The sequence below is a fragment of the Perca flavescens genome, chromosome 18 (assembly GCF_004354835.1).
Source record: "Perca flavescens isolate YP-PL-M2 chromosome 18, PFLA_1.0, whole genome shotgun sequence".
Classification (NCBI taxonomy): Eukaryota; Metazoa; Chordata; class Actinopteri; order Perciformes; family Percidae; genus Perca; species Perca flavescens.
In genome coordinates this window covers 27905539-27917305 of record NC_041348.1, presented here as the reverse complement: position 1 = coordinate 27917305, position 11767 = coordinate 27905539, and the positions used below count along the sequence as shown (strand labels likewise).

The window sequence follows — 11767 nt, the reverse complement described above, 5'->3', positions numbered from 1 at the left end:
AATAAGTTGGCGTGTTCCTTTAAAGTGACTTCAAACTGATTAGAATAATACCTAAAAAGTTTATTTTATGGATTCAAAGTTTTAATATTTCATCACAACATGTTCTCACCTGGTTTCTCCTCATTAGTGTTCTTCTGTTCAGTCACTGGTGAAGATGAAGATTTTGTGAGAAAAGACAACAAGAGTAAAATTAACTTCATCACTGTAATCATGATTATTATGTTTCAGTATATTGTTCAAATAAGACAATTTGAAAAAATTATGATGTAAATACTCACTGGTAACAGACAGAACAACCATAGTATCTGGACCTTGTTGTCCTGATCTGTTGAACTGTCTGCAGGTGTAATGACCAACATCCTCCTCTGTGACCTTCTTTATAACCAGAGAACATTTCTCTGTAACACTCAGTCTGTCTGATTTATCTCTGGCTTCTTCTTTAATTTGCCCGAGATTAATCAGCTCCACTGTGTTTCCTGAACGACTGAAGAGCCATGTAGTACTGTCACACTTTCTCTGACCGTCTATCACATGTTTACAAGGCAAAGTGACATCATCTCCAGCTCTGACAGTGACGGAGAGGAAAAGGTTTCCAGCTGCTGCTGTTAAGAAGATGAGAGAAAATAAATGTTTGTTGTGTTCATAGTGTGACGATTATTTCTTTATCCTTGTTTTCCAAGAGTTCACTAAACTCACCATGTTAAAAACAAACAGATTTATCTTAAAATACCATTTAACTAACAAGTAAGTAAAGTCAATTCAATAAGTATGATAAATTTGTAATGTGCCTTCCATTTATATATAGCATATAAGTCTTCTTACCTGTAAAATGAAGCAGCGGTATCAGAAATAAAGACATTTTGATCCATTTGAATTCTTCCATCGTGCTTCTCTGTGTCTCTGCTTCTTCTCTCTCTCGTTCTGATGCTCAGAACTGTTTCTAAAATAGTGCTTTAGTCGAGAGATGCTGCACCTACTTCCTGTAGTTAGGATGATGTCACTTCCGTATAATGACTTTTAGGGTTAGTCGTAGGCTGTTTGAATTCCTTATAGACACCAAACAGCCAAAAAGGTTTTTACAATTTTCACTTTTTAAATGTAGTTTTCTCTCATAGGTAAATGTTTCTGTGTTCACTGATCCAATCTAACGCTGCAACAAACAAACTGTATTAATCTCATGTTGAGTCTGGTGTTCACACTGTGTCCTGTCCCAGGGGGCATTTGTGAAACTGACGTCTTTCACACCTGAAAAGATGAAAAAGATGATTGAGGAAGTTGAGCGTGTGAAGATTGTTGGTTAAGATAAATGTTTGCAGTAATGCAGCTTGTTTTCTTCATGATGGTGTTTATTAGAAACCAGACAGGATTCATGGAGATGTTTGACAGCACACATGAACACACAGGTGAAGAGTCAAACTCCTCGCCCAGCAGGATTTCACTCTTGATGTCCGTGGTGCAATATGGTGATACTGTAGCAGCTGAAAGAACACACAGAAGATGAGGTTTTACTGTCTGAGACCTGTTGGTTCCTCATTAGGACAAAGAGATGCTTATTGAATTGTGTTGAAAACTACTTTAACCCCTGGATGGTTTGGGCTCACTGAGACTAGTTTCAACAAATGGTTAAAACCCTGATGAGAGTCCTGACTGAACTCTTCCATCGTGCTTCTCTGTGTCTCTGCTTCTTCTCTCTCTCGTTCTGATGCTCAGAACTGTTTCAAAAATAGTGCTTTAGTCGAGTGATGATGCACCTACTAGCTGAAAATAGGATAGTCACTTCCACATAATTACTTTTAGGTTTAGGTGTAGGCTGTTTGAATTCCAAACACACCATATACACCAAACAGCCAAAAAGTTTTTACTTTTACATTTTTAAAACGTAGTTTTCTCTCAGAGGAAAGTTCAATATTTCTGCGTTCATTGATCCAATCTAACGCTGCAACAAACAAACTGTATTAATTTCATGCTAAGTCTTGTGTTGTGACAATGACGTGTTTCACACCTAAAAAGAAGAAGATGACTGTCTGACAACTGTTGGTTCCTCATTTTATTTTTGCAGTTTGTTTCTGAGAACTGAAGGAGAGGTGTTTGGGTGAGAATGTGGGTAACACCAGCAGCAGAGCTCTGCAGGTTTTACCCTCTAATGAGCACAAGATAAACATCAGAAATTCTAATATTGAACACATGCGGTAAATGAGCATCTCACAGATCTTAAAAGGATAAGGATAGTTCAGATTTTTCAGTTGTGGTTGTATGAGTCACTTCTCCATAGTCAGTCTGTTAGCTACAGTAGATGGTGGTTTGCACACCCCCAGTTTGGAGAAGCAGGCAGGAGTACCGCCCACCCGCGGTGCTACCATTGGACCTATTTTAGGTCCGGGCCCGCCCATTTTGACCCAGGCCTATAGTGAGTAGTGAGTGATTTTCATTCTAGCAGTTCATCCAATAAGCAGCCCGAGGAAAGCTTTGAGTGAAAGCTTCTCAGCCAATCAACGGCTTCTACCCCAAGTGTGGACTCTTATGCCCGCCCACAGGCTGCATCGTCACCAGCAAGTGATCAAATGAAATGAATGACGTTTGCGCGCAATTTTTTCAAGCAAGCTCAATGAGACAGACACAGACTGTTAATAGTTAATATGAAACGCAAAGCAAAACAGCTTGTTTTCATTTAAATTCAGCAAGAAACGCTCCGAGGAGCAGGAAACTTCTGCCATTATAAGTGACGCGGTTACAAGTGACGAGTATACCATCCTGCTTGGCCGCCCTCTCCCCATCAAGTCCTCCCATAGCCACCCCCTCACACCAGCAAGGCAAGTAGGCAGTTAAGCAAACGTTAACGTTAGTGTCTGGCTGGCTGTATGCAGGGGGAACACGTTTTTTTTGGGCTTATTTTAACTGGCCCATCCCATCCTGGTGCCGCTAGTGGTACCGACGCGGCACTCTGTAGTCGAAGCACCAATTGTCAAATCCGAGTCAAGTGTTGAGGCTGTGGTGTTCAAAGCCGAGTCACCAACAAAGAGTGTGAGATCAAGTCTTAGTCGAGCCAAGGGTCCATAGAATAGTGACTGGAGTCAGACTCGAGTCCAAGTCCAGGAATCGAGCACTCCATCAGTGGCCCATTGAAACAGTTACAGACTTAATATATATAAATATCTTATATAAAAATGTTAGGTCATGATGCATTACACATTAAAAGTAGCCAGAAACTTCATACAACTTCCAAGTTCATGAATGCTCAAGTCCAATTTCATAAACCCTCGAGTCCGAGTCCATGCCAGCGTCAAATCATGAGTCAGGACCGAATCAGAGTCCAGGACTCGAGCCTCTATCACTGCGTCACGGAAGCGGAACGTAAATTCTCTCAGGAAGACTTCTAAGTTTCATTCATCTCTCTCTCTTTTCTAAACTAATCAGTTGTCATTTCAGTCAAAGCATGCAACCCTCTTTGTCATGCAAGGCACCCTGGGACCTCCTCCATTGGAGCGCTCCTGTTGGCTCCTTCCTTCCGGTCTTCAGGCTCCCTCATCACCACCAGTGTATGGACTCCGTCGGGGGGGAAATGCCTACTCATGACTTCTCTACCTCTACAAATTATTTACATGGCGACGGAGTCTAATCGGCAAAGATTTAATACAGTTCACCCGTTTGCATATGTAAGGGTTAATGCCCGACGAGGTGTCCATTGTCAGGTATTAATGGACGACGGCGAGGCATGAACCGTCCAACGCACAACCTCCAGCATTAACCCACTTATACCATGGTCACTTACGCAAATCAAAATCTAAAGTTTTTTAAAACTGGTTACACCTGAGGGTATTACTAATACCTGGAACAATCATTCCCATCCCATAAGGTTTGTGTCAGCGAAATAGCGAGGCTTGAGCCCAAATGCAGAGTTAAGAATTTATTTAACAAAAACAACAACAAAAAGTGTCCAGAGGTTGGCAGGCAAAAACTTACAACAAAAGTAATCCAACAGGCGAGGGAGGCCAGGAAGGAAGACCACAAAAGCAAGGCACGGACAAGACAAGACAATGATCCAACAAGAGACAAAGACAGCAATAAATCTGTTTCTCTCCCTGTGCTATTAGCTGTTGTTTCAGGCAACGCGGGCAGCTTTGTCATTCAGATGGCTGCATGGCTCTCGTTCCCTCTCTGTTTCCCCGGAATGCGACAAAAATCTAGTATCTAGGGATGGGTTCTCCGCTGTGTTCAAATCAGAGGACCCCCAGGCTATGAAGAAATTTTTGGTGGTTTCAGGATTTTTCGGGATGTGATCTGTTCCGTGTACCCGGAAAGGAGACAGGAACTCTACTCTATCACTAATCCAAATTTGATACATGTCATGTAAACATCATATTGCGGTTTGATATTCTGAATAAGGCTTTTTTCTGAATATAGCATTTTCCGATTAAGACGTGGGATATTCCGGTATTATTTGGGTTATAGAGGCATTCTTTGTACATATATATACAGTGCATTCGGAATATGCGTCTCAATCTGGGTCTCTAATATCTGAATGAAGTGTCTTTTGCCTGCATAACATTTCATGTAGTTCTGTTCTGTTCTGTCCATAAAGTACAGGGTGGAGGAAATGGTAACAGGTCCTCGCTTGCATCATCTGAGTGAACATAACTGGTTAGTTTCGTTGTCCCTGTCTTAAGTCCCTTAAACTATTGACTTTAAAAATACAAAAAAATAAGAACATGCAGAGAAAAAAATAAAAATGCATAACATATTGAAACCACAAGCCTCAATATGATGACATGTCAGTTCCTCATTCTTTTGAAAGATGCACAGCATGTCACTGTTGCAATCATTTTGGTAAGCTGTAATTTTCCTCTTACGTTCTTCTGCAGGAATAATAAATGAGGCCTGTTTCTGTGTCTGTTGGACACATATCACAAAGTCAACATGCTTCCAAAATGCCACCCTTAATGGAGGGTGTGGTCATTGATTGATATTTTCTGTCAATACATCCACCTTTTATTGGATAAGACATGACACATGAATCTATTAGAACACATGTATTAGTGAGAATTTGACATTTATTTTCAGCAGATCGAATTTTCAGTTCTAAAGAAGACATCACTGTTACTGATTCTATTCAGAATCAAAACTCATTCAAACCTACTCTGTTAATGAGCAGAATACCCTACAGTTTCCTATCAAAGTAGATTCAAATTAGTTTTTTCTGCACACAGAGGGATACAAAGTGAGATCATGCTTAGCTACTTACACATTAAAAAGTCATCAGAAAGAAGTCGTTCTCAGGAAGTTGTTAGTATGTTCTGAAGATTTTCAGAACTGATGCAGGAAAAGATAAAATGTTCTGAAATGTACAGCAAACTAAAATTATAAAAAAAAGGCTTTAATATCTGGCTGCAAGTGAGAGTTGCTTTAAAGGTTCTGACACACCAACCCGACGACCGACCATTGGCAGATAAAGTAGTCGGACTGATCAGTCTCCCTGAGTTGGTCAAAAAAGTGGATGAGAACACACCGGAGCGACGCCGACTTGAGCGTACGTTCTGCTTGTGCACAAGACGTAATATGTCTCCATAACAGTAGGCGGCGCTGATCTGTATTGTCGCCCAAAAAATGAAAACCGGCAGCTGTTTGGACGAACGCGTCACGTGGGTCTGGCTTCTCCCGAATTTCAAAGCCAGACCATAACATACTCTTTCAGAATACGAGCTCGTATTTTACGAAAATAGTTCACGAAACGTGTTTCTGAAAACATTTTAAGCGAGAAATAGGCCATGCATCATTTCAGATCGACAAAGGTCAATTTAAAAGATTTTCGTCAGATTTTGAGAGGCGTTTGTCATGCTCATCCTGCTCGTCATCTCCGGTAATTAGTCATTGAGTCCAACTGCCCACTGGCCGATTCATCAAGTCAAATTGGCCCAAATGAACGCCGACGGCTCCTCCGACTGACGACGGCAGGGAACACACCAAACACACTTGGGTTACCGACCTCGCCAGACTGTCCGACGGCCGATAATCGGGTTTGTGTGTCAGCGCCTTTACACAACATCAACTTTGTCTTCAAAATGACGCTGTGAAGAAATGTTTAACAGCAGTGGACTCATTTCTCTGGAGAGCTGACGTCTGTGTGGAAGTTGTTGATCAGGGGAGTACAGGGCTGGGTGATATGGAGAAAATCAAATATCATGATATTCTTGACCAAATACCTCGATATTGCGATGATATTGTAGGATTGACAATTGGTGCTTAAACAAAATATTATTTACACAATGACATTTTTGATAAATAATCATCAGAAATGTTGATTAAATGACAAAGTGTGTAAAAGCAAATAATAGAACAGCTAGAACCGTGTGAGTTCAGAAAATCACTTTACTCTAATGCAGCCTTTAAAACCAGGAAAAGACAAAACTTAATATATTACGATTTTACGATATCCAAAATCTTAGACGATATCTAGTCTCATATCACGATATCGATACAATATCGATATATTGCCCAGCTCTAGGGGAGTCTGACAGAAACAGAAGGCTCTCCAACGTTTTCATAGTTCACGGTGCCGCCATGTTCATCTCCATCACCATGCACCTGTGAAACACAAAGAAACACTTGAAGTGGAAGGAATCAATGTTGAACTTGAGCAGTCCATCATTGTGTAACAAACTCAAACTCGCATCACAAAAACATGAACAGTTAAATGATAATTATTTTCAAGACTATTTTTTTTAAACATTTTTAACTCACAGTGTTGTCATCAGGTGCTCTACGGTTGCCTGGAAAATAAACCAGAGGAACAGTTCAGCTCCGGGCTTAGAGTTTGTATTAATCAGTGTGAAGCTTGATGCAGAGAAGGGAAACCCTTGTCCCCATGTACCTCAACATGTGTACTTAAGTAAATGTACTTAGTTACATTCCACCACTGATGATGATTTTAATGACTTTTATTATATAAGCACTTTAGTTCACCTCCTGGGCACTGCCAAAGTGCTCTTGAGCAAGGCATCGAAACCTCCCCCCCCCCAACCGCTCAGGTTGCCTGTCCAGCACTCGCAGCCCCCCACCTAACTCTGACATCTCTCCATTTGTGCATGTATAAGTCCTGAGCATGTATGTGTATTCAGGCATGTGTAGTGTGTTCTAACAGCAGAGTGTAAATTGTAATTCCCCCCCGGGGATCAATAAAAAGCATAAATTATTATTATCATTATAATGTGCAGCGTTATGCAATGCATTACTATGTATCTAGTCATATATTAATTAATATTTGTACCACGTCTATGAATTGTCCTTTTATGTGTCACTCTTTATGCCTCTTAACTGCCCCTCTGGGACAAATCAAAGTTATATGAACTGAACTGAATTGAACAAATGTTGGTGTGAATGTGCTCACCTCGAGCTCTGAGGAGGAGAACAGTAATCCCAGCCATTAGGAGGACTTCAGCCACATGCAGAGCCAACATGATGTAGTTCAGAGCAGACCAACCGGTACCAGCTGTGGAACACAAACGACGTCAGAGAAGAAAGTTGATGACACAAAATCAGGAGCACGAGTCATGCTAAAGTCGGTCGCTCCTCCACTTTGTTCCAGACTGAAATATATGGACAGCTATTGGATGGATTACCATGAACTCTTCATGATCCCCTGAGGATGAGGCCTGCTGACGTTGGGGGTTCCTCTGGTTGATATTTTTGTATTTAGATTTTTTATTTAAACATCTCAACAACTGCCAATGTAAATACACATCTACATTTTTAACCAAATCTACAAAATGTGTATGAATTACAAAAATGACATCGGGAGCAATTTGGGGTTCGACGTCTTGCCCAAGGACACTTGGACATGGGACTCCAGGGCCAGGGATTGAAACCACCGACCTTCCAATTGGTAGGCGATCACTCTACCACCTGAGCCACAGCCGGTAAATTAGAACAGTTACCTCTTTGTGTTTGAGAGTAAACCATGCATTTTCAGTTTGGGCTGCAGAGATAACAGCTACACCATTCATTAGCAGACACATGTAATTAGTTTGGATCACATTTTGAACCCACTTATAGCAACCCATTTGGCAATGGCTTGAATGTAGCGGACGTTTATTAATATCAAAAAGTTACACACTAAGGCTTTAAAATACATCAGATAATCAAACATTTGTTACATCAGGATGATGTGATGTTAAACAGCTCAACGTGTCATTTGTTTTTCTCACCTGAGGACTGAGGAGGACTGAAGGGAAACACTTTTATGGTGGGCACGTAACCATCTGTCACTTTACACTTGAGCAACTCGTACGTCTTTGAAACGTGCAGGAAACGAGAAGTCGGAAAGGAGACAGTGGCCGAGCAGCCAGACTGCGATGTTGTCACGCCTCTGTCATCTGGATCCTCAAAATCATTTTTTTTACCCTCATACAGCCACTTCACTGTGTGAGGACATCCATCATATGACGTCACAGAGCAGTTAAATGTCACTATATCACCGTCCTTCTCTTCAGTTACTGGTGATGATGGAGATATGAGAGAAAGACAACAAGAGTTAAATGAACTTAATTACTGTGATCATAATTATTGTAATGTTTCAGTTTATTATTCCAACAAGAAAGTGATGTAAATACTCACTGGTAACAACAGACAGATCAATAGTGTCTCCACCATTGTTTTGGTATCCTGGTCTGTTCTGTCTGCAGGTGTAATTACCAACATCCTCCTCTGTGACCTTCTTTATAACCAGAGAACATTTCTCTGTAACACTCAGTCTGTCTGATTTAACTCTGGCTTCTTCTTTAATCTGCCCGAGTTCAAACAGTGTCACTGTGTTTGAACCGCTGAAGGTCCAGATAGTACTGTAACACTTATCCTGAACATGTTCACAAGACAAAGTGACTTCATCTCCATCTCTGACAGTGAAGGAGTAATATTCCCCAGCTGCTGCTGTTGTGAAAGAGAGAGAAATGTGAGCACGAGTAGGCTACAGGATGGGAGAAAAAAAAGAAAGAAAAAAAAAAGAATTAAGAAATAAAATTTCCCCCATGTTGAAATGCAAGTGGTTGGACTATAACACAAACAAATCATCCTCCTGGCGACTTTTTTGTCTGGCGACTTTTACTGGTGTTATTGGAGACTTTTGTGGTGTTTGGAGACTCGAAAGCACTATCACTCTCTACTGTGCTCAACGAGCAGCGGGTGCTGCCGTGAGCCCCTGCCCCGTCCAAAAGCACTCACAGGCGGTCAGTCTCTCAGTAGCCTCACACAGCAGTCAGACCAGAGAGGAGACACACACCGCTCCTCATATAAACTCATATTTTGCTCCTTGCAGACAGAGTGGACGCCTTCACACAAAAACTTGACCTATAGCATGGCCGCATCAGTCGAGGGAACTGCGACATGTTCCCCAGCCTTGCAGACTTTATTTTATTTATTTCAATCGGCGTCTGAGCACCTGTCAGCAATGAGAGAACAGCCACTGACCAAGCGGGAGTGAGAAGGGGTCAAATTAATTTCCTTGTTTCTGTTATGAAGATGATCGTGTGTGTGACTCGAACATCTCACATTTACCAACAAAACGTACAGCGAAAGACCGCGCAAAACATTTCAGACTCTACTGCCAACGTGTGTACATTTTAACATCAATGTACGCTGTAACTCTTTTTCATTATAGTGACTGAAGCGGCTGCTGTTTCAGTACTGTCTGCTCTCTGCAGCGGGCGGGGCTGCTGCTCCATTTCCCCCGCGACTGACGCGCGCACGCACGCACACACACACACACACACACGTGGATGCAGGAAAAAACGCAGATGACCTAAATTGAGGACAGCTATGCTCGTTATTGTAAGTGCAATGATAAGTTAAAGTCCAATAAGTACTTTATCAAACCGTATGAATGCATGTGTGTGTGTGTGCGTGTGTGTGTGTGTGTGTGTGTGTGTGGCCAGGATAGGACATTAACTAACAATGTAAAGATCAACAAGCCACTGACAGTGACTGTTATGTTCATATCTGATTCATTCAATAAATTATTATTTTTTGTCTTAAATCCACCAGCCATTTTCCTATTATACCAACATTTGCAGCATGCAGAGCCTTTTTGGTAAGGTTCCTCGGAAATCTCAGCCCAGAGTAATTAATTAAAAGTACTAATTATTATTCTCCCCAAAACAAGTTTACTTTTATTCTTAAAGAACTATAAAATAAAATTGCAACTTTTTTTGCAACTTTCACTGTCTTCTGCAACTTCATTGCAACATACATACAAAAGACACCACAACTTTTAGCGCAATTTTTAACAAAAGCTCCCGTGAAATCATTTTGGGCCGCAACAATCTCAAAAAAAGGCTGTGAAATCCTGGAAGGACTGCCCTTGTGTGTTTTTTCATGTGTTATGGTGCACATTAACAGTGTTTTTTTGTTGTTGTTGTGGTGTGTGTAGGCTACACATGATTTTGTCAGTCATCCCATCTCTTATATGCTGCGTCTCTATGATCCTCTCCTGTCCTATTCATGGTAGCCTACTCGTGGACATTGAGCCGTCATCATGTGCTGTAGTAGGGGGGCCCGCCTTGATAATCCTGCTTAGGGGCCCGTGTGTTGGCTAGTTATGCCACTGACCTCCTGCCCTCTTTCGTCATTCTGGGCAGCATTGATGCAGGAATACTCTCGAAGATTCTCCTCCCTTTCGCGTCGGCATATTTGTGTGAGGCAGGATTCTCAGAAATGACCACTCAAAACGAAATACCGCAATCGTGCACAAATCGAGGATGATTTGAGGCTACGTTTATCAGACATTTCGCCAAGAAATTGGAGGGGGGGGGGCCCAACTGCAATGAACCAGCTCTGGGGGGGCCCAGCTTGCAAAAGGTTGAGAACCCCTGGACTAATAGATTTCATCAGAGGATGTTGAGTGGATCACAGAGTGGTTTAGTCAGGATACTGTTTTGAAACCATTTAAACAATTTTTTCAAACTTCAATGGAAGTAATCATTCATTTTACCATATGACCTACATCCATGCATCCATGTTATTTTTGTCAATTTGGTTGGAAGAAACCCATATTTCTGATATTAAAAACTTGAAACAAACAGGGTTTAAATTTGACCCAAGGACAACACAAGGGTTAACTTACTATTACTGGAAAGCAAACGGACTACTTGTCCGTCTTGGTTAAATGAAGATTAGGTAGTAAAGTTAAATTAATAAATTAGCTTTCTTATGTTTCTGTTATTCATATACATGGTATATGTGTCATTACCTGTGAACTGAAGCACCAGTAACAGAAATAAAGACGTTTTAGTCCATCTGAATTCTGCCATCGTTCTTCCTCTGTGTATCTCTGCTGTTCTGATGCTCTCAACTGTCCGAGTCTCTAAACTGATGCAGCTCATGAGGAAATCAGTATAAATATTATCTGCTGTTAAGAAAGAGGCACTTCCTCATTGTCTGTTTTTTTTTTTTTGAAGGTGGAGCAAATCAACTTCCCGTCTCCATGATTTCTAAACAACCATCCGCAGTGGCGTACATTGAACGCAACTGTAGCTAAATGATCCCCAATTCCCTGATCCACATGAAGGAGGTCAGAGGTCACAGCAGCCTCACAAAGATCCTGTGAAACTGGATTAAACATGTGAGGGCTGCATCTCTTCCCATCTTTCCTCTTCAGCTGTTCTAAAATAAAAAAAAAAAAACTTGATTACATTTTGATTCTTTAGATTAAGTGATTTGCCATAGTTCATTGTGTACTTACATACATAAAGAAAATGAAAAGACTGTTCTCCACCAGCCATTT

General features: G+C 41.2%; 1 protein-coding gene across 1 annotated transcript; it reads right to left on the bottom strand.

Moving 5' to 3' along the window:
* Window positions 1-6495: 6495 nt before the first annotated feature.
* On the bottom strand, window positions 6496-11322 carry LOC114572867 (uncharacterized). The gene is made up of 6 exons (XM_028604648.1): window positions 11234-11322; window positions 8608-8919; window positions 8199-8486; window positions 7382-7483; window positions 6736-6764; window positions 6496-6579 (listed from the first exon to the last, which is right to left on the bottom strand). Exons 1-6 carry the CDS (start codon window positions 11292-11294, stop codon window positions 6496-6498), a joined length of 876 nt encoding a protein of 291 aa, XP_028460449.1. The 5' UTR covers window positions 11295-11322.
* Between the last annotated feature and the right edge of the window lie 445 nt (window positions 11323-11767).

What these genes read in the sequence shown, in the direction of transcription:
- LOC114572867 (XM_028604648.1), bottom strand. Translation starts at nt 11,294, where the DNA reads ATGGCAGAATTCAGATGGACTAAAACGTCTTTATTTCTGTTACTGGTG. An exon ending in TGATCTGTCTGTTGTTACCA is followed by an intron (nt 8,487 to 8,607) that starts GTGAGTATTTAC and finishes CATCATCACCAG; the next exon opens with TAACTGAAGAGAAGGACGGT. An exon ending in GAGCACCTGATGACAACACT is followed by an intron (nt 6,580 to 6,735) that starts GTGAGTTAAAAA and finishes TGTGTTTCACAG; the next exon opens with GTGCATGGTGATGGAGATGA.